The following is a 22,862-nucleotide window of genomic DNA, read 5'->3' as shown; positions in this document are numbered from 1 at the left end:
GTGATGCATCAGAATATCAATAATAATCCAAACACATCACATATAACAGTAAAATACTGTATATAGTGTGTACTGTAGAGTTTTGATACTTTAAGCACATTCTGGCACATATACTTTTACTTATGTAAGGTTTTAAATACAGTAATTTTACAAGTAGTGGATTATTTTCAGAGTGTGGTAGCAGTACCTTTACTTGATTTATGGACCTGAACAGCCAATTTCACCATTGGAGGTAACTTCTACACTGCTCCAAAAAATAAAGGGAACACTTAAACAACACAATGCAACTCCAAGTCAATCACACTTCTGGGAAATCAACCTGTCCAGTTAGGAAGCAACACTGATTGTGAATCAATTTCACCTGCTGTTGTGAAAATGGAACAGACAACAGGTGGAAATGAGGCAATTATCAAGACAACCCCTATAAAGGAACAGTTCTGCAGGTGGTGACCACAGACTATTTCTCTGTCCTCGCTATCTGCTCCTTTGTGCAAGGAGGAACAGGAGGAGCACTGCCAGAGTCCTACAAAATGACCTCCAGCAGGCCACTAATGTGCATGTTTCTGCTCAAACTGTCAGAAACAGACTCCATGAGGGTGGTACGAGGGCCCGACGTCCACAAGTGGGGCCTGTGCTTACAGCCCAACACCGTGCAGGGCGATTGGCATTTGCCAGAGAACACCAAGATTGGCAGCTCCTCCATTGGCGCCCTGCGCTCTTCACGGATGAGAGCAGGTTCACACTGAGCACATGTGACAGAGTCTGGAGACGCCGTGGAGAACGTTCTGCTGCCTGCAACATCCTCCAGCGTGACCGGTTTGGTGGTGGGTCAGCGATGGTCTGGGGAGGCATTTCTTTGGAGGGCCGCACAGCCCTCCGTGTGCTAGCCAGAGGTACCCTGACTGCCATTAGGTACCGGGATGAGATCCTCAGACCCATTGTAAGACCATATGCTGGTGCAGTGGGCCCTGGGTTCCTTCTGATGCATGACAATGCTAGGCCTCATGTGGCTGGAGTGCGTCAGCAGTTCCTGCATGATGAAGGCATTGATGCTATGGACCGGCCTGCCCGTTCCCCAGACCTGAATCCAATCCAGCACATCTGGGACATCGTGTCTCGTTCCATCCACCGACGCCACGTCACACCACAGACTGTCCAGGAGTTGACTGATGCTTTGATCCAGGTCTGGGAGGAGATCCCTCAGGAGAACATCCGTCGCCTCATCAGGATCATGGCCAGGCGTTGTAGGGAGTGCATACAGGCACGTGGAGGCCACACACACTACTGAGACTCATTTTTGACTTGTCTTGAGGAATTTCCACAGAAGTTGGATCAGCCTGTGATCTGATTTTTACACTTTTATTTTGAGTATGATTCTGAATCCAGACCTCCATGGGATAATGATTTTGATTTCCATTGATCATTCTTATGTTATTTTGTTCTCAACACATTCCACTATGTAATGAATAAAGATTTTCAACTGGAATATTTCATTCATTGAGATCTAGGATGTGTTGTTTAAGTGTTCCCTTTATTTTTTTGAGCAGTGTATTTACCCTCTGAAACTGTACTCCACTACCTGAGTAAATGTACTTAGCGGTCGGCAATATTTGACTGGGAAATTTAAACCCCCCCGGCACCTCGGTTTCTTTATTTTTTCTTTTGGCATGGTTAATCACCAAAACCTAAAATTTTCATATATTTACTCACTTACTTATACACACACAACCCTCGAGTACTCATGGACGTTTCCCTCTTTGGAAAAGACTGACTGAATATTTGCATAGATTAAGTAAAACTATATTCTCTGTCTGGTGATGGCACATTGTGTCACAACCAAGAGCTCCTCAAAGAAATTGGGAATACTGTATTTTTTTCCATCACAGTGAAATTATAGGAATAAGAAAGCATAGACTCTGACATCAAACTGGTATAAATGGGAGACAATAAGTTTTCCATGAGTTTGATTTATTAGTAAAGCTATCTCACAGCAGCTGGCTGGTTCATCATATTTTTCTACCTTAGCATTATGAAGCAAAGTACATGTATGGCATCACTCAATGTAGACAGTCAAAGCACAACTCAATGATTGAGTCTATGGTGGCCTAAATATACAGATATGTTTCTGTGAGTGACATATGAAGAAATATATTTAGCCACTGACTTTGTCTCATATAACTCCAAAAATAATGTTGCCAGAAGTGGTGTCCATCTTTGCAGCAGGAGAAAGTCATCATGTTAATGAGCATCATGGTGAGCAAATCACAGGTTTTCTTCCTTTGTAGCAGGACTGGGTGATGTATTTTGCCAGAGTTGATCAGAGTTATGGAAACAATGCCAAGGAGCAGGAGGAAGGCTGGAACTATTGTAGATCCTGACGTCAACCCCTCTTAAATATCCTTCAAGTCCAATTTGGATGAACCCAGTATTTTTAGAAAATCTCTGTAGTCACAGTGCAACATGAACCCTGAACATCTGTGTAAGCAGTAGGGCAGCATCTTAACAGCACTAGAGGGCTAAAGACTGACTGCACAGTACATTCTGTCCATCAGCATCTAAATGAAAAACGGAGCACGGGAGCCATTGGATTTCAAATGAAACCAAGCGCGCGCGCGCGCACACACACACACACACACACACACACACACACACACATATATATATATATATATATATATATATATATATATTTATATACACACACACGTTTAGTGACAAACAGGCATCTTCCACTCTTATTCTCCATAAACCTTACAGCAATAGTACATACTGTACACATATATATATTGCCTTCTGATGAAGTACAAATAAAATTCTTTGGATTATCTCTTCAGATAGAACTAAGCAGTTTATTTCTCCTTAAAATCCCTAATATGTGTATACTAAAAGAAGAATTTAGCAAATGCATCAGCTAAAGACTAAAATCTCTATTCTTGTGTAAGGTTCAGTTGAGCTTTATATTGGAGATGGAGAGCATTTTAAGCCGGTTTTGTGATAAACCATTTGAAATTTCAGTCTCAGTTCCATGCATTTGCTCAAACATATTCATTACAATATTCATTACATTTTTTTTCTTCTTTTTTTAAAAAGCCTCAAATTTAAGCAAAATAAATTCAGCAATGGAAATACAAAAAAAAAAAAAAAAAAATGTGGATAGTCTTGGTAAAAAAAATAAATATCAGCATATGATAGGCCAGAGGATAAACAGGTCCTGTTTCTGCTCGCTGAGTTATCTGAACCTTTCTGAGACACATCATACATTTTAAGGTTCTGGATGTTCATAAGTATCCATATTGCTTGTCATTAGTCTGATGTTGTTACATCAGTGATCAACAATCAAAAAGTGTGATGTGCTAAAAAAAAAAATCATATCACTATATCTATCAAAACTCTCCTTCTTAATGTGGTCGAGGCCTGTTGGGGATATGAGGGTGAAGGCGTGAAGTCCCTGGGTGGCTGCCAGGTGTCTCCTGCTTAGATGCTTTCTGCAAGGCAGCGGCAGCAGAGGCAAGGATGCCCCCTGCTGTGTGGGAGGTATTTGTGGAGGAGGCGTTGACCACTGATTCAATTTTACCCTCCAGTTTGACCAGCCGCGTCAGAATGTCATCCAGCAACACGGCTATTGTCCTCTTCAGATCAGCTGTTTGTGAGGGGACGAGACAGAAGGACAAAGTTACACAAGGAAAAAAATAAATCAATGCTTGAGTGTGCTTTTTCACAACTATTAAAACGCACAATTTGCATACAGGAGTGAACTTAAATACTTACCATAACCAGCCATGGAGGTTCCTTGCGGCCCGCCTGGTGCATGCTGGTTCTCCTCTGTCAGGACTTTTACATACCGCCGGCTGAGCTCCAGTATTTGCTCACGCAACTCAGCACTGCTTTGGTGGCGAGGCTGATGCACGGTGTAGCGCAGCAGCATGAATCCCCACGCCAGGCCGAATACCAGCAGCAGCACACTCAGCTTTTGGGACATGTTCCTCCGTAGGAGTGCACCCAGCATGGTACTGGGGTGGTGAAGGGGAGGGGAGCTGCGGATGCTTGGGAGGAGGCTGACAACGTGTAGATACTAATAAATAGATTAACAGTGTGACAGTGTGGTCGGTTCCTGCAGGGAAATTTTCCTTTTCCGCTGTCCCTATCCAGAGAGAGGTCAAAGGTCAAAGTCTGCTACGTAGCATTCCTAAAACATCCTGCCCGTCCTGACAGGAGTTGAGTGTTGAGCAACAGCACAGGCCAGGAAGTGTAATCAGAAGGAAACTGACACCCATAAGCACCGGCAATCAGGGGTTTTCGGGAAGATGTTTTGGTTGCAGGATGTCTAACACCAAATCATGAATGTAGGTTGGCTGTCCATGCAGCAGGTCCGCAGACATTGTTGCCTATGTTGGAGAAGTGCACAAAATTAGACAGAAATATTAAAATATGTGAGAAACATTAATTCATTTACAGATTAATTTAGAAGAGACCATTTTAATCTCCTGTTTGCATGATGCTTCGGTTTCATTGTCCTGTGCTGCAATGTCGTGATTTGGGAAGAGAAAGTACACACAGAACAGACAAGTCTAATTCCTGTAACTCATCTATGTTCATTTGCATTACGCTTACAGTCGTGCCAACTGCAGTCTCACACACATAAACACAACTGCATCTGCCGGATGAAGTAATCCATCTAATCACAGACAAGGAGCTGGTGGAAACATCAAAGTGGCCTCCAAGACTATTTAGCTTTTATTAGAGACCGATTTCTCCGCTGCTCTGGGTCATGGTGTACAATAGCCCACTCATCAACAAATCTTTTTCAGCCCTCTTAGCCCAGAAACCTGATTACTAGTTTGGATTTCATGGGACCCACTGTGCAGCACCAAATAGAAGACAGGGCAACAGAGTCACAGAGGGCATTCATTCTCTAATCCCACCTCCACAATGGTTACTGGACTGACAAATAGCCTTTGAGTGCACCATGCACACGCAGAGGAAATTAGGCGATCATTTCTCAGTTTTCACAACTTTGTCACCGGGTTCATTCTCTGCGTTCTCTCCTGGGTGTGGGAGTGTCACTTCCTATTGAGGTCAAAGAGAGGGGAGAGTGACTGAGAGAATAAATTATGAAAAGAAAGGTAACAGAATCTGTTAAGCGACAGACACAGACACACACACACACTGTCCTTCCTATGACCTGGGTAAAACTACCGTATGTATCAGCAGACAAGAACGAGGGAGGAAAAAGACAGCAAGACCTAAAGACTTAATGAAAGTAACAGGTTCCAGTCCAGAAACAAAATGCTTTCTGACTGTCAAATGAATATGTGTGACATAACGAGAACGCTCTCTCACCCAGTTTTGGTGCTGCAACCTTTTGCTAATTAGCAACTGTAGAATATTTTACATTCTCAATATGAAAAGTGTGACTGTAAAAACCATGTCATATTGTGTTTTCTATGTCATATCGATTGAGACCATTTTATGCATTCATTAAAGTAAAAAAAAAAAAAACAACACAAAAAAAACATGAAAAACACAACTCTGCCCACATTACAGGGATCTTATACCTGTTCATGGAAAAGTAATATTCCAGGTTAGGTGCTATTTAAATAGACAAAGGAGAACTAGGCTGGCCCAAAATGAGAAACTAGTAAACCTTCAGGATGAATATATGAGCCGGTCTATCAACGTACCAATCTCAGAGGGCTTTGGAGAAGAGTTTTGGAATTCAGACACTGAGGCCAGACCTGACCATTGTTTTATGGAAAGGCACACCATCGGGACAAACACTTCAGACAATTTAAGATTGCTCTTGTTTAAAAGGCTATCTAAATATAGTGTACCTAATGGATCGACTGACAGTGATAAGGCACACGGTATCAGTCAAAATAGCTCGTCTCGAGGTTAAATATTGACCACAACAGCTGTCACGTGATCGAACAGCTGGCAGGGTCAGCTACAGCCTTAATCAACTGAGCTGTAAAGGAACTAAAAAAAAACAACAACCGGAAACGTCAATAATGTTAAGAGTGGAGGATGTAAAAGATGTGGAGACTGAATCAAACGACTCTTAGCAGCGTTTACACTAAATAATAGCAGCAAACTGCACGTTGAAAACTCAGCAAACAACGTTGTCTTTACTTGTCGTGATGGTCACACAATGTCAAGTTACCAACACCCGACTGGAAGAGAATAACAAATGAAAGATGTGCTCATTTCTGATACCCAGTTTACCTCTCGACTTGTTCCGCTGGAAAGGGACGATTTAAGTCATAGCTAGTAGCCGCTCAAGCTTAGCAGAAGCTCCTTTTAACTCCGCGAACAGTTCATGTTAGCTCGACTTGAAAAGGCAAAAAAACAACATCTGTAAATGTAGAGCCCACGTTCACACGTTACCCCACCGTGATGTCCGAGGAGGTACCTCGAGACTGAAGGAGGGGTGAGGGGGGAGATCTGCAGGCTGTTTCCAGAGAAGTGGGGGGACGAGGTTGGCTGTGAGCTCCAGCAGAGATCGTCCCGCTGGAGGAGTCCGCTGTGTCCGCGTAAAAAAACAAAACAAAACAAAGTGAGCTACCAAAACTTCCCGTTGAGGTGTCTTATCACTTTGGAAGACATTTCGACGTCTGTGCGCCACAGTCCCAAGAAAACGACGAGGTCTTCACCAGCAAAAAGTCGGCGTCCAGAATCCCGAGCATGCAACTGTGCTGACTGTCATGGTGCCCCTGAACGTATCGGCGTACGTCATTACTACTGAATTATGGGTAATGTATTCATACCCCGAGGAGTCGGCATTTTAGCGAAGCCACAACGCTGAAATTCGAAGTCTGGAAAGCTTAATCTTGGTTATTTTCTTATTTTATATATATATATATATATATATATTTTTTGCTTTCACTCTGTGCGAGTTTATGTTTTTGTTTGTTTTTTGTTTAGTTTTTCTATTATTGTAATTCATATTTTAAGTGCAGTTCGCTTTGCGCCCGTAAGAGGGCGGTCTAAACACCATTTCCATGGCAACCCGAACACTGCTGGTAAACAGGACTTTGTTGATTTCTGGAACAAAAAAAGCTCACAGCTATTTGTTTTCTAACAATGGAAACAATATCCGTCGATAAAGCAGCTTTAAAAGCAGTAGACGACTACTGTGAGTATAAAAGGTTTGTCTCAACGCTAAACAATGCTTTATCTCCTGACATTATAACAAATCTCTTGAGGGTTTTTCATACATTTGGACAGAGGAATTGATGTAACAGCTAAAGTTCAATGCAAATGCTGAGTAACAAACCGTAATAATAAGCTTTATATTAAAGACAGGTCGGTTTTTGGTTTATTGTCACGTCAGCAAAAAAAAAAAAAAAAAAACGTGTGCGGATTTTAGTGGTGGTTTGTATTTTCAAGGATTGTGGGAGACGATGATGGTGGAAAACTGTTCACTCCAGAGCAATATGAAGACTACAAGAAGAGGGTGCTGCCTTTACGAGTGGAAAACAGGCTGTACGTGAGCTTTGGTGTGCCGGGGGGTATCGACTGCAAACTCATTGGCCCTGAGACACAGTGCTTCTGTGCACATAGGTAGTGTATTCATTTATAACATGTGAAGTCAGACATCTTCCCCCCCCCCCCCCCTCACATGCAGACAAATACATATGTGAGTAATGTAATGCCATCCAGGTACAAGCAGCATAAGACAGAATGGGAAGTGGTGCCCTCTGAGCGACCCCTGGCCCTGCCATGCCAGGTGAGAGGATGTCGCTGCCCTGCCTACGAGTATGTTCCCCGGCTTGGACCAAACCCCACACGCTGCAGGTGCAAACACTTACCTCAGGATCACAGTGAAGCCACCGGCCACTTCTGCAAGATGTGTGAGTCTGAAGTTATATTTAAGGCTGTATGTAGTCCACTTCAGCCCAAATTAAGTCCTTACCTAGAAGGAATCATGTCAACAGTATTTACATAGCTCCATGTTTCCTAAGAACTTATTTTGTAGGCAGGTCCTGTTCTGGGTTCCAGAGTACCTACACGTGTGGATGTGATCAGCCCTGCTCGGCCCACCAGACCCTGGTGAGTACAGTCAAACATTAAACACAGGGGCTTCATGTAAAACAAACTCATGCTACACAGGGATTGGCAGTATTTGAATCATTTGTCCACCGACATAAAGTTACAAACGATACATTAATTTCTTTTCTTATCTTCTTGGCAGGTTGAAACAAAACTAGAAAGGGAGGCGCGAGGTCGACCTGTGGGCAGGGATGTTCCTTACGCTGCTATGGGAGGGCTCACAGGGTTCAGCTCCTTGATGGATGGTTACCTTGCTTTGGAAGCTGGTGGTTCAGGTAACCAATTCGTAGCCTACATATTACAAGATTTGTTTCTGTCTGCAATAGAAAGCAGAGGTAGGGATTCATCTTAAACACGTGTTCTTGTATCTACGGCATGTGCGCTGTCTGACTGGTGAGTCTGGAACATGCCTTGCACTCGTAGTCATGCGAACATACATCAGATCCCTGCAAGACCCAATTCAATTCAAGTCATTTTTCAGCTCTGACACACTTTGATTCATGGAGTCAGTGTTTGGGTGATGCAGCCTTTGTTAGACTGCTGGAGCACAGACGAGGTGTGTGGATGCATTGGACCAGAGGTGAAGAAAGTTCCTGTAAGAGGCATTTGAGGGCAGCAAAGAGCAGCACAGTGTCAGTGTTGAAATGAATAAGTCTTTAGAGCAGGGATTTGCTCAGGTCAAAAGGGAACAGTGAAGACCATTTGAGCAGCGCCATCTTGATTTGCCCCAGAGTATCTTTGTAACAGAGCTGTATGGGCACAAAATACACTTTCACATAAAATGATATTCCTTTAAAGTATATCTACAGAGCATGGACTTATTATTATTGTGCACAAACAGTGGTACTGAATTCTTATCTTTAAATATGAACTCATTATATGATATATTTTAAACGTATGGCTGCTATTTTTGCCAGGTCTTTCTTGAAAAAGAGATTTTGACCTCTGTCGGACTTCCTTAGAAAATAAAGGTCAAATAAAATATGGTGTTATCCTTAATTCGGAAAAAAAAATCCTCTCTGATTTTATTTATGATAAATTATGTTCATCAGTGACTGCACATAAATACATTGTATGAAAAGGAAGCCTTTAGTTTTAACACCATCAGGGCCCAGGTCCTTGTCGAGGTTGTGCAAATGACATACTGCAGATTTTACATATGCTCCATACCTGTGTGGTACACAATCTCCTCTGTTGGAACCCGTCACATCTGATTTCCATAATCTCTGCTTTATCTTTTTCAGATCAAGACAGAGACGATGGCTGCCAGCAGAGCTGCTCAGCATTAAGGATCAGCCAAACAACTCCTAAAGCATCCAGCTCTGTTCTCTGTAAGAGAGAGCACAAAAAACAATGAAATTCAACATTTTCTTCTTTTTGGTAAACTGTCCATTATATATTAATTATAGATTAAGCATATCAAATAAATCATACATAACTCCCCATCTGTAACCTTTTATCTTCTCCAAAGCTTTAACATATGTGGTTTCTTTCACAGTTAATGATTTCGGTTTCCAGCTACGTGTATGTCTTTGTTGGTGTCGTGACACTGTGGTAAAATCGGTTGTCAGAAACAACAGTGACTAAATCCCACCATTGAAGTAGACAATTAACTGACAACATATTGGTTCAGTCATAAGTTTGAGGGGAGCTGCTGGCAGCATTATTATGACAGTCCAGATTTCTGACAGTTTTTTGTGACCTTTTAAGTTGAAACAATGGATTTACCGCATTTGAAAGTAGCACATGTTTAGAAGATGTTATCAGTATCATCAAATTGTTTTTAGCTGCCATGTAACCTATACAAATATTTGAATCTAAAATCAAAATAAATTAGAGATGAGTCCTTTTAAACGTGTTAATTTTCAGTATGACATTGGTCATATCCAAACCCAGTTCAATGTAAGAATACATATTGATCCCTCAAGAAAAATTCCTGTCTTTTTTGGTAGTTGATATCCAAACCAACCTGCACTTACTTTGATCTATTTCAGTTTTTTATTGTCATATTTCCTTTTTGATACACTCTCCATAAACTGGTCAGTTTACATATCTGAGGTTTGTATGATTGATGTTCTATAATTTAGAAGCATCCACCCACTCAACATGTCTCTAAAATAACATTAGAACAATGGACCTACGTGCTCAGTGATGACAGCAGTTTTAATTTGCAGATAGCTGTAATGTTCCTGTTAATTAATCCCATTCCTCACGGCAGATCAGCACAGATGAGAGCTGATTTAATCCATGCAGTGAATTGAGATTGAAGCGAGTCGTGTTTTCTCCATTGGTGGCCCACTTTCCGACATCTTTAATTGAGAAACACAATTAAGGAGGATCTTAAGATTTACTCCCACTCAGATGTTCCCACTGTGAGGATGGCGAGTCATACTGGATCAGTCTCCCATGCTCGTGCTGGCCAGTGCATCTCAAGTCACCTGTGTTGCAATGTTTGTATTACCTGAGAGACTTGTGTGTATTCGCCTGTATGTTTGTGTGTGTCTGTTACTGAGTTGAGCAGGTGGTCTTTAGGGAAAAGAAGTATGGCTATCCTTGAAGGACGTCATGGATGCACCTGGGTCTCCGCAGTCGAGTGTTGAAAAGGAAGCAAGTGGAAGGCAACTACATCTGAAAGCTGACACTTCAGATTCAGTGTGTATCTATGACGTCCGAGGTATCAGGTTGCCACAGGATAAAGTATGTAAACATTCACAGCTGCATTGACACTTTAAAATATTAATGATGTTTCCCCTGTGTTACAAAGAAGAGCTTTATTGACTCCTAGAATCAAGCAACCTTTAAAAAAAACTTTACCCTGTTTCCATTGCATCCTCCTGGACATTGTTTCTGACAGATGGGCAGGCGGTGGCAGGAGTAGGACTGGGGCGAGGGACAGAAAAAAATGAAAAACCTAATTAATTTAAGAGGGAAAAGCCTAACCCATTAGCCTGGCACAATTACAGTTTAGGGTAATTGCCTCCCCATAGCAACCACATTAAGGAGGCTACAGGTAATTTACTTTGACAACTGGTTGAAGGGAATGACAACTACACATCCTTTATCCCCATGGAAACCACGCCCAGCTTGATTGACAGATTCAACACGACAAATCAAGACGCAAGCACAGAAGATTAAATTGGCAATTACTGCACAAGGAAACACTCCATTACCCCAGTGACAGTTATGGTTAGCAAACACTGACGTAACGGGAGAGAAAGAACACTTTCCCTAATTTCCCCACAGACAGGGGGGGTAACAAAAACCCGGTGGCACAGAGAGACACAAAAGACAGGCTCCAACAAATCACTTCAAACATTCATATTATCATCCAGATACTATACTATTCTATGCTGTAGCTCAGATGGTAGAGCGGGTTGCCCACTAATTGGAAAGTTGGCAGTTCAGTCCCTGTCTCCTTCTGTCTACATGTCTAAGTGTCACATGCCCAAGACACTGAACCCCAAGTTGCTCCCAATGGCATACCATCGGTGTGTGAATGTATTTCTGATGGCGAGCACCTTGCATGGCAGCTCAGCCTCATTAGTGTGTGTGGGTGAATGGAAAACAGTGTAAAAAGTGCTTTGAGACCTCAAAGGTGATAAAGCGTTATACAAGTGCAGACCATTTACCATTTATACTGAGAAGGAAAATATGTTGAAAAGCTATTTCCAAAATGTGACAAAGAAGCCTGAGAACATCCAGCTACTTTATTGTGAGTATATTATATACATATAGTGCTATGCAAAGGTTTTTAGGCATAAAAGGTTTTAGGCATAAATCAAAGTGAGGATGGTTTCAAAATAATGTCATGAATAGTTTTATGGTAGGTTGTTCCAAGCATCTGGGAGAACTTGTGATAAGATTTGGTCATGTCACTGAACATAGTTCTAGATGACTGTGGATGTATGTTGGTGCTTGTGGTCGGGCCACAGCATGAACAGAGTCTGGTCTGACACCTCTCTCATGGTATTGCATTATGGATAAGAATCTAAACATCTAAAGTGTCAAAAACTTTGCATAGTTCTGTATGTGCTGTATTGAGACATGAAAGCTAAAATCAATGCTGTATGAAGTCAACAATAAATCAAATGACTGTATGTGTAAGGGGTCCTTAGTGGTGATGAAGTCCAGTTGTTCTACAAAGTGTTTAAACTAATTCTTTGGTTTTTTTCAGCCCGTACCTTCACTGTTTGCATTCACTCTCAGCAACTTTTAGCAGCTTAAAAGCGACATATTTTTTTGAAGAAATCGGTAGAGACCAAACCAGAGTGTAGGGTCGAGTGAATAAAAACACTCATGATGTTCCCTATCTCCTGAATGTGTGAAAAGTTCACCAAATCAGTCTTATATGGTATTGAAATGTCCATATTACAAGTGAGCAACAAAATAAAGTAAAAGTAAAATTACTTTGGTCTAAGAATTATCATGACAGAAATAATACATTGACATAATGTTTAGGGGGTATTTTAGTCTACTTCAATTTACTGTGTTACTGAGAACATGCAGACAAAGCACAAACATGATTTATCCCTGAGTATCACACAATACTATTTCCAAATGTGAATGTACATTTTATATCTACATGTCAATGTATTATTGTTCACATTTCGTAGATATCTGATGAATCCATTAAAATTTTTTACCTCTAAACTTTACAAACATCAAGATTTTTTATTGTTTCAAACCATTTTCTTTCTCTTCTGTTGAGCCCGTTTTGTTTAGGACAGATTTTACTGGAGCAAACTACAGCTTCTTCTGTTTCAAAGAAGAACAAAAAACACCACAATCTGCTAAAGCACAAGCCTGCATATGAATTTGACACATTGGACGTGTGTGTGTGTGTGTGTGTGTGTGTGTGTGTGTGTGTGTGTGTGTGTGTGTGTGTGTGTGTGTGTGTGTGTGTGTGTGTGTTGCCTCTCTTTTGTCGTAGAAACAGTGGGAAACTGACAGTGCAGAGACTTCATAGAGGCTGTGCTTCGATCGCACCCTGTGACGAGAGACTCTGCGAAGAGGATGGAGAGTGGGTCGTGAGAAATGGATTTTGCCATTTCATTAAGGGCTGTGATAATGACCAGAAAGATATTTTGTAGAGCTATTAAAGCAACAGTAATGGTTGACTAACAGACAAACAAACAAACAAAGTGAAAATATTACCTTCTGATGGCACTTATCAAGGTTTTATAAGGTGTCATACTGTAAAGACACTAAGTCAATAACAAAATGGGGTGGGATTTCTATAATACTATGATAAATTATAATTTATTTATGTCAGTTAGGCTACATTTATCAGATGAAAGTTCCTGTGTATGTTTTATGCAGCAGCCCCACTCTCATCTAGGTCTCACCTTAATTAAAGTCAGAAAAACTAAAGATAATAATCAAAAAGTCAAAACATTTGTTGTCAGTGTTTCGATATAAACACAGTGTCATATCAAAGGATTGTCATGTATTTACATTTATTGATGGAGCTAAATGTCTATTTTCTTGTCAATATATAAAGAAATAATTTAAAATTCTTGGAAACATGCTTATTATCATTAAAAAAAAATACTGAGGTCTATATAATTCTCATAACTGTCTGTTAAATATAAGGCCAATTAGCTTAGCCAGTTTGCTTAGCTGGGTAGCTTTGATCAAAAACTGACCAATGGGAACCAGGTGAAAATAGGCTGACTCGACAAAAGTTTTTGCCTACCAGAATTTCTGAAGGTATGCTCACTCACGAAGAGAAATTAATTTGAACCTAGTGTTATTTGTGCAGATTTGTCCCCTGTGATCGTGTTTTTCACACCAAACAGTCAATTAAACTGCTGGACGCAAGCTACAAATACACCGAGCATGTCTGTGGGACTTTGGGCCTTTGTTTTTGTGCATCTGCCTCTAAACTCAACAAGAAAATCTGGTTGTCAGACTTCTTTGTTTGCTCATCTCAGTATGTTTATGAACCATTATGATCCATGAAGCCCTGGAGCTCAGAAAACCTGCGTGAGTTGCCCCGGGGCATTTGTGTCTAATCATGTCTTTCCATTGACTTTATATGAAATCACATCACGTTTGCATACAACTTGCTTGAGCGTACAGTCAGGTAAACAAACAAGGTATAATGGGTGAATTAGAGAGTTGTTGGTTCTGTCAGACCCGTCTAATAAGTCATATATGATCTAAAGACTTTGCTTCATTGTCAGTGTCATAAACACAGTAGCCTGTATGGCCTACGATTCCGGATCAGGACGTGAGAATCATCACTTTGCTTCAACTTAAATCTCAAGGTATTTATATTACAGTACTGCGTATGGGGTTTTTATGCTGCATTTATTGTCTTTGAGCTTTTTTAAAAAATTTAACTTGTCTGTTATCAGAGATTGTTTGCCGACTAGAAATGATAATAATTAAAGTAATAAAATCATACGTGAAACCTTGAATATAAATGTTCAGTTTCCCTGTGCTGCTTCCATGTAAGAGTGTAACATCTGTGCACAAAGTAATTCATGTGCTATGGACCCTTATAGATACCTGAATTAACATTGAATCTAGATATTCTTTTAATATGCAGAATAAATATTTGGAAACAGTCTTTGGCTGATTGACAGAGAATGTGTTGCTTCATTAAGGCAGCACACTTATGAGAATCAAAGCTTCCTAACGCATCAGTTGAACTGCTTAAACCTTTATCAGGTTTCTTGTCCATGAAGCCTGCATCCAGCGTATTGTCCAGTAGGTAATGTTTAACCTGGCAGTGCCAGTATTCAACATTTACTTTTTTAACCTGCACTGTGCTAAATGGCTGGAAAAGTGCTGTCTAAAGTGTATTCAGCAGATATATTAAAATGTAAAACACAACTGTGATTAGAGACATTGTGACTTCCTTCATTTATGCTGCCTGTCTTGGGTTTGAATACATTAAAGTAATAAAGTTTTTAATAGGTATTTTAGGTGTGGTGTTAAATCATCCTTTTGCAAGAAATATCACTAATTTAAAACACAAAAATGTCACAGAGTAAATCAATTTAATGTGACCACATAATAGTGATGCATCCTGTGGTCTTAGGTCACAACTGTTATTAAACTAAAGTTTAGTGGCCTTTGACATGTTACAATTTCATCAGGTTTCCTCATATGAACGCTCAGGACTCCGACCTGCACACCTGAGACGACGTGACCTGTCACAGCTTGGTAGTGTGACCTTCTGTTCATCTGTCTATCAAAAGCCCTTATATGATGTTTTTCTTGATGTGACATTTGTGCTGCTCTCACCCCAGTAGCAGATGAGGCACATTTAAAACACAGAGACAGACACACACTCACACAGATCAGAACAGACAGCAAGGAACACTGAGAGAAGAGGTGAAGACAGAGAAATTAAACTGTGAAGACTAGATAGTGTGACTCTTAAAGCAGTGGGTGTTTAATTAGATCAATAGAAGAACAAATGAAACACCGACAAAGGACATACATTTTTTGTTAGGTCTCCATTGAGGAGTTGTCAGTATTGTAATTTCTCTGAACTGAAAGTGGAGAAAAGATGTTACATGGCTCAGTAATTACTTGCAAAGGCTGTCAATTAATGTCAAAGCCAAAAGAAAGAGGCACAATTTGGGAACATGTTTCTTTGAAGTGTTGATAGCTAACAGCTCAGATTGCAGGAATAATGTTTCCTCGGAGTAGACCAGCGCAGGTATTACTGAGGCATTTATGTAAATGATTAGTCTTAAAATCTAAAATAGATCTATTTTTCCCTATTTGAATTGATACTAGTGAAACAGCTCAAACCGAAACAACAATACTTCATTAATATATTGTACAATCTGATAATCTCACAGTTTTATTTTAATTAAACATCCTGCAGACTTCCAATATGAACCTGATATTAACACCTCCTGAATCAAATTATCTTGAGTTTGAAGTTGCAACCCACGTAGCCCAAAAGAGGCTGCCGATGTCCTATCTAAGTAATAGTAGTGCTTCCTTACCACAAGTCACCGATTGTCACCGGAACACAATAGTGTAGTCAAAAGCAACAATTTAGATGTCACAGTTGTGTGTAAAAGTGCTGTAATATAAAAAAAAAAAAGCACAAAGCTGCTTGGGATTTGGCCTGTTTTTTTAATTTATTTTTTATTTGTCTTCCCAATCTGTTTGTGTGCAACTGTCTGATAGAGAAGATACACACAGCCTCCTTGTCAGTATTTCCTTTTACACACTGTAAATTTGAAAAGTGTGATTCACAGCAGCAGAAAATTACAGGCCTTTTCATCTTAACAAATCTTAGGGAGGAACTTATTGCACAAACCAACAGGCTGATGAGAGGAGGAGAAAACACATTTGCATTTAAACAGCTTGCTTCCTAAAGGACTCCACAGAACTGATTTCTGATAATGCAAAATCCTCAGTAAATTATTTTGTGCAGCGTTTACCTAAACGTACAACATCTAGAGCATCAATATACCGTTGTTAAATTCATTGTGAGGGTTTTCATTTGTCTAATTAGAGTACACAATCGGGAGAGTACTGGAGATTATTGGTTGGTATCTTTCTAATAGCTCTCGTACTATTAGTGCTAATGCTGATCAAAAATGAATGACCACTTTTCCCCTGAACCCTCTGCCCCATGAGTTGGAAGAACGGCGCCCTCTTCCACTGTTATGAGGCACAGATATTCAGCAGATTTCCTCCAAAATCTGACCTGGTTGTCAGAGACATGTTAATTATAGAGCATCTCATAAATGTTTAATGAAAAGAAGACTAATCCACTGCATGTGCAGTAATAGTTTAACTGACAATAAAGCTGCAAACATTAAAGATGTCATTTGGGAAAACATTTTATAAATGCATGCTTGTTGTTGATGAGCTATCATTAGTAATTTTACGTTTTGATCTTTCTTTAGACACAAACTTAAAACTATATGATGCTGGTGGTCTTATATGTTGTTCTAACTGTTGACAAATGCTTTGAAAAGCAATAGTGGCAATGTAAATCTCTAAAAACAAGTCACAAATGTTTAGATTTTTTTTTTTTTAAATGGCTAAATAATATGTGCATGTGGTTAGGAATATTATTTTTTTCCCCTGTTAATTCAAACACATTTTTGTGTAAAAATAAGTATTTATAGATGCAGGATGGTGTATGTCAAACCATCTCAAAATAAACAATGGGTGATTTACTGATGTTTAAGCTACGCGCGTTACCCCTCCGTCAAGGTTTCAATCAAGCAGCAGAAGCATGTTTGACATGAAGATGTATGTTTCCGTGTTCATGATTTGTTTCATTTTCATCTTCAAATCTTCTCTTTCTGTACGTCCAAAAGCTGTTCGACTCATGCTGGCAAGGATGCATGCGGTTTAAAAAGCTCAAATGAATCCCTAAAGACATGGATTTGCCTGTGTGTGTCTCTTAATCCACTGTGACTGACATTTTTAGTTGGGATTCATCCACTACCTCAAATGAGCTCTATTGGGTGGAAATCTTGGGCCTGCTGGCTGCGAGTGGGTAGACTGTAACCACGCATTAGCATTTAGGTGACACTCAGCAGCTGCTAAACAGCCCACGGAGACCTTCCCCGACCAGTACGTATTTGTACTAAAAACACCATGCAGGCACGGATCCATTGATTGTTTAGACTATGGCAAACTGTAATCCTATCATCAATATAGAAACACTTTTTTTTCTGGTCAGTCAGTCCACCTGTTGGATCCACACTGAAATATCTCAACAACTATTGAATGCAGTGCAGAGATATTATGTCCAGATTTTCACGTTACTCAATAGAAAAGTCCTGCTGACTTTGGTGATCTTCTGACTTTTCCTAAGAGTCACCTGCAGGTCAGAGTTTTCCCTTATATACTGGACCATAGAAATACAGTATCTCAACATCTGCTGGATGGAAGTTTTAGACACGCATCCACTTTTCCTAATTGACAAATCTTATGTACTTTGGTCTTTTACTTTCCTGTCACCATGAGATTGACATTTGTGGTTTTGAGTTAAATGTCTTGAGAAATACTGTTTGGATTGCCATGAAGTCTGTTTTTTAATCAGCAAGTCAAAGGTTTATCTCTCTAGTACGACGGAGGTTGAACTTTATGTTTTGCGGCAATAAAAAAAAAAAGTTAGTTTGATTAAATGGTAAATATTATAGCTTGCTCCCTAATGTTAATCAGTAGAATTAGTCATTTTGAGCATTTCAAGCTAACCTCAACTTTGAGAGGCTTCCTAGAAGTATAGCTTCACAAAGCTGCTGCATGACTGAAACCTCCTTGTTCTGTATGTGTGCAACTTCTATTTTAGTGGTCTGTTTCAATGATCATTGAGTTGTGCATTCAGAGGATGCACATTTGATGCACAACACTTTAGATGTTACTTGTGTCTAAAATGATGGCACTGATGCATGTTCCTAACTGTCATATTGACTCAATAAACATTAACTGACCTCTCAGCTTTGCCCACATCATCTATACATCCGCTTCATTCACACATCAGACTCCATCAGTAAAATCTGCTTCAAAATGTTGTACCTGTGTGACAGAGTCTCTGAGTAACATGTGTCCCCTGAAGAGGACTTTAAGTTTTAATTCCTGCCTGTGATCACGATGATTCGGTCATGACTCTATGCTCCATGCTCTCTCGCTCGTGTCTCATTCCTCATCTCACTCTCAGCATCCTGCGTTATACAAAAAGCTCTTAACACATCCTCTGCACAACTTTAAAAAGCAGCACTTCTGAAGAATACTGATTTTGACAGATTATATGGCTGCGAGCTGGTATACAAAAGGCTCATGAATGGGAAGTAAATGAAGCTCTTGGTGATACAGATTCATCTGAAGTGCTATTTGGGTTTTCATATTAAGTGGGTTTCTTGGAGATTGGGCTCTTCTTTGGCTGACGTATCTCCATATTCACATTTAGGCCTTTTGTTCACGTTGAGAGTCACAGTCTCTCTTTCCATCTGATGGAATGAACTGCTAAATGAAATTAACGGACCGATTCAGTCACTCAGCGTTCATGTGCATGTGAGTCGGTTTGAGATCTTTTTATTCCAGATCACCCGAGGCGTCATCATAGGAGCTTCTTTTGGTGAGGAGGCCGTGTATAGAAAGTTCATTTGACATTTGCCCACAGACTTACATTACTATCATTCTTTTGTAACTTCAGAGAAAATCATTAATCTCAATATGTAGAAAAATCACTACTTGATTGTGAAATAATTTATCACCATCTTCCTCCATAGAGAGGCTGCCATAAACACCAAAACATCACACTCAGAGCATGGCTGTATCAGTCTGTTAGATAATGTGTTTGAATTCAGCGATGTGTATGTGTCTGTACGTGTCTTTATTACCTTTTTGGGACCTTTTCCGGTATAAAGACCAAACTTGTGGGTGCCAGTAGTCCTCATGGGGAGCCAAGTGGGTCCTAAAGAGGCAGAACATCATCAGTTTGGCATTAAGGTGTGAATAGAAGTTAGTTATGGTTGGAGTTCGGCATGCGTTGGTTAAGGTCACGGTTAAAGTTAGGCTTTCTACAATGAATGGAAGTCAACGCAAGCTCCTAAAAAGGATTGCTGCACAAACCTGCGTGTATGTGGAATGTACCTTTTTATGTAGCCTATATGCTGCATTTGAAATATATTGGAATATTAGTTATAATAACAAAACACTATTAATTCAGTAATTAGATAAGAAAGTATTATGGATCAGATGCTGAACTGTCTTTGTTGTGAACTTAATTACACTTTCTAAAATGTAATTATGACAATATTTTAATGTTATGTTCTGATATGAACATAAGTTGGTTTGTTTGTGTCCTAAAATGTGACTGTTACAGCTGGATTAGGCAGCTCTTTTAAAATCGATCCCAAATCCCTCTTGGTCTCAAACAAGGTTTATCAACTATTTTTAGTTCGCATTGTTTTTTACGTCTTTTCAAATTAATTGAAACAGCTTTAAAAACACAAACACACACTAATGACAGCATCAGCAGTGACGTTCACATGAAGAAAGGCAAAGACCTGGGCTAAACGTAGTGCACCTCTGACGCGTTTTTCTGCAGCGCGTCTGGTGCACGGATATATAAACCCCCAGCGCGCAACAAGCGCCCAGAAGAGCGAAAGAGACGCAACAGGACAGCGAACAAATCTCGCTCTAACGCTCTGGGAAATGTAAGTACTTTAATATTTGACTTGATGTGAACTTACTGACATCAGTTAAAAGTCTCTCCACATGGCTTCTGATGCTTTTCTGCTGGCTATGCGGCTGCGTAAATCCTGGTTATTGGAACTCTGTCACCAGTAACATGTTTTTCTCTCTTGTAATTGCTAAATTAATGGCTTCACAGTTGGAGATTGATAAAATCATAGCTTAGTAAACAGCAAGAATTCCTTCACAACTGAAATTTAAAGCACAGGTAACAGGTGTCCAAGCATGTGGCATAGGTTAAAATGTTCTGCTCTGCTCTGCCAGATGCATCCTAACTTGGTGAGCTGGCTGGGGACTCTGGGGTTTCTCCTGTGGGCACTGGTCTGCCTGGGCGCCTTGACAGAGGGATACCCGATGAAACCGGAGAACCCCGGGGAGGACGCGCCGGCGGATGAGCTGGCCAAGTACTACTCAGCCCTGAGACATTACATCAACCTCATCACAAGACAGAGGTAAGCGGCGGACTAGAATAGAATAGAATCCAAATTCATTTTCAAAAAGCCAATTAGTTGGAGTTAAAATTAACTCCAGATTTCATATATTTTCAAAGAGAAGGGTTCTTAGTGCTATTTTTTTTTCTCCTAAAAAGTTTGAATTTTTCTATTTTCTCTTGTATTCCCGAAAAAAATATGACAGTTGGAAGTTGTTCAAAGAAGGATTTCACTTTGTTTAATTGTTTTTGGCTGGTCGTTCATTCCCGTGGCTAAAATGCCATAAGTTCAACAGACAAATCGTTTTGTTTATTTAATGCGAAAAATATTTTTCTTTCTTTACTATCCTCTACCATGCTCAAATGTTCTGTCGTCATCTGATTTGTTATGGCAGCACCAGAATGGGGAGTGCTCTTAGTAGTAATGGATTGGAAGTTTGTTTTTTGGAACTTTCAGCCTGCACAGGTCATGAAGATTATTTGCTCTCACTTTCTACAGAGCAGAGCACCCGCTGCCCATTTACCACCTGTAGCCTAAAAACCCTGAAGAGAAATGACTGTCACGGCCAGCAGGCCGTGTCTAATCATGCACAGCTTTCAGATTTCCTCTGAATGTCAGACGTTTGGAAGTCTCCACAGGCGTTTAGCCACCCGAGGGGACAAGTGCGCAGGCACGGCTTATCATCTGAGGCACGAAAAAGGAAATGTGACCACCTGCGATGCAACTCCTGTCTGTGCCTGCTGGATCTCTGCCTGACTTGTTCAGTTTTCCCTGAGCTTATGATTGGACATATGACACGAGGACATACAGAGAAATAATTGCATGTCACTGCCCCCATTTCAGCCAAAGTCTCTCTTTCTTCATTTTAAAACCTAAATTTCTCCTCCTCATTATCACTTTGTCTTGTATGCTTGTGTGTCTCTTTGTGTCTCAGGTATGGGAAGAGGTCCAGTCCTGAGATTCTGGACACACTGGTCTCAGAGCTGCTGTTGAAGGAAAGCACAGACACGCTTCCACAGTCAAGGTGTGTCAGTGTGTGTGTGTGTGTGTGTGTGTGTGTGTGTGTGTGCTTCAGAGCACTAACTTTTCTGTTACCATCACAAAAAGATGACTTTGATCATTCCATGTCTCTCTCCAGATATGATCCGTCATTGTGGTGATGCTGTCATCAGTGTTGGCTCTCACTTACTGCCGCCCAGCCGCCGCTGATACTCTGACCTCTACACCTCTGTCTCTTCATACCACCCTGCACCGGATGACCACGCTGCCTCCGCCCCTTTTCCATCTATGAGTCACCTTGTAACCCTTTGTCTTCATAGCCACCAGCTACAGTCAACACTGCTTATAGTATGTGCCATAAAATTGTAAATAGTTTATTCAGAGTTATCATCTGTGAAAGTAAAGCGGAGGAGGGGCATGGTGATTGTATATTTGTGCTATTAAAAATTCATTGTTTGAACAAAAGCATTTCTTGGCATCTGTTTGAGGGGATATCAAACCATCTGAACATTTATGAGAAATGTGACTTAGTAAGCTGGATGTTTGGTCACCTAATTGTAAAATGTCAGATCACAATTGGGGCTCCCCACTGCTTTCATTTTGTGATTTATTTTAAAACGGTCTTCAGACATTGTCTGCTTGATGTCCTCCCTCATGATGAGATCAAGTTTGGGCTTGCTATGCCACTCCTTACCTGCCAGCTGAAACTCAGGATTGTAGCAGATGGTTTAACTCCATGAGAGACTGAGTAATGGGGCAAGTGCGTGAAAAGTACATTTAAACAGGGTCTAACAAGCACCAACTGTTCAGTAAAAGCTCCTGGTCTCAAAAAAAAGTAAAAAAATAGATCTGTCAATTTGAAGCTGCCAACTGGGAGGCTAAGGGCGCTCTCTTGTGGCCACAAAGATGAGTACCTATTCTGAAACCAAATGAAGGGAGAAATGTAATTTCCAGGAACATTATTGCAGTTTCACGAGTGGTTTAGCTGCAGCAACCTGACATCCAATCACCTGCAGAGTACAAGTGGAGCAGTGAGAGGCACTGCAGTCACATAATGGAAACGGGATACTTCAAATAAAATCAAAACATTTTAAAAAAATTATTCAAATGGTTCATGTGGTGGTTCAACAAATTTGACTATCAAACAAGTTTTAAACCCAGCTATTAATAACACAGCACCTGGTCACTGAA

General features: G+C 40.4%; 3 protein-coding genes and 1 long non-coding RNA gene across 11 annotated transcripts; 2 read left to right on the top strand and 2 right to left on the bottom strand.

Moving 5' to 3' along the window:
* Positions 1-1,951: 1,951 nt before the first annotated feature.
* ccdc126 (coiled-coil domain containing 126) lies at positions 1,952-6,709 on the bottom strand. 8 transcript variants are annotated; one of them, XM_069698394.1, is made up of 4 exons: positions 6,223-6,709; positions 4,923-5,067; positions 3,769-4,385; positions 1,952-3,640 (listed from the first exon to the last, which is right to left on the bottom strand). In XM_069698394.1, exons 3-4 carry the CDS (start codon positions 4,004-4,006, stop codon positions 3,399-3,401), a joined length of 480 nt encoding a protein of 159 aa, XP_069554495.1. In that variant the 5' UTR covers positions 4,007-4,385; positions 4,923-5,067; positions 6,223-6,709; the 3' UTR covers positions 1,952-3,398. The 8 variants fall into 8 exon arrangements, with proteins under 8 accessions (XP_069554495.1, XP_069554467.1, XP_069554484.1 ...); XM_069698366.1 differs by having other exon boundaries at positions 3,769-5,067; XM_069698383.1 differs by lacking the exon at positions 4,923-5,067.
* A 252-nt stretch (positions 6,710-6,961) lies between these two features.
* Positions 6,962-9,492, top strand: fam221a (family with sequence similarity 221 member A). Its single transcript, XM_069698547.1, has 6 exons — positions 6,962-7,145; positions 7,387-7,560; positions 7,660-7,850; positions 7,976-8,049; positions 8,192-8,324; positions 9,294-9,492. Exons 1-6 carry the CDS (start codon positions 7,081-7,083, stop codon positions 9,404-9,406), a joined length of 750 nt encoding a protein of 249 aa, XP_069554648.1. The 5' UTR covers positions 6,962-7,080; the 3' UTR covers positions 9,407-9,492.
* LOC138620918 (uncharacterized) lies at positions 9,217-19,667 on the bottom strand. Its single transcript, XR_011310911.1, has 3 exons — positions 19,386-19,667; positions 10,864-10,929; positions 9,217-9,378 (listed from the first exon to the last, which is right to left on the bottom strand). It is a non-coding gene; the product is annotated as an uncharacterized lncRNA (long non-coding RNA).
* A 431-nt stretch (positions 19,668-20,098) lies between these two features.
* Positions 20,099-22,136, top strand: npy (neuropeptide Y). The gene is made up of 4 exons (XM_069698559.1): positions 20,099-20,204; positions 20,506-20,693; positions 21,607-21,696; positions 21,811-22,136. Exons 2-4 carry the CDS (start codon positions 20,506-20,508, stop codon positions 21,830-21,832), a joined length of 300 nt encoding a protein of 99 aa, XP_069554660.1. The 5' UTR covers positions 20,099-20,204; the 3' UTR covers positions 21,833-22,136.
* Positions 22,137-22,862: the final 726 nt, after the last annotated feature.

The sequence above is a fragment of the Brachyistius frenatus genome, unplaced genomic scaffold (genome assembly GCF_029030835.1).
Source record: "Brachyistius frenatus isolate BFR_SWC_R1_liver_20210118 unplaced genomic scaffold, ASM2903083v1 Contig_2, whole genome shotgun sequence".
NCBI lineage: Eukaryota > Metazoa > Chordata > Actinopteri > Embiotocidae > Brachyistius > Brachyistius frenatus.
Note: the sequence above shows the minus strand (reverse complement) of the source record. Positions and strands in the feature narration are given on the sequence as shown.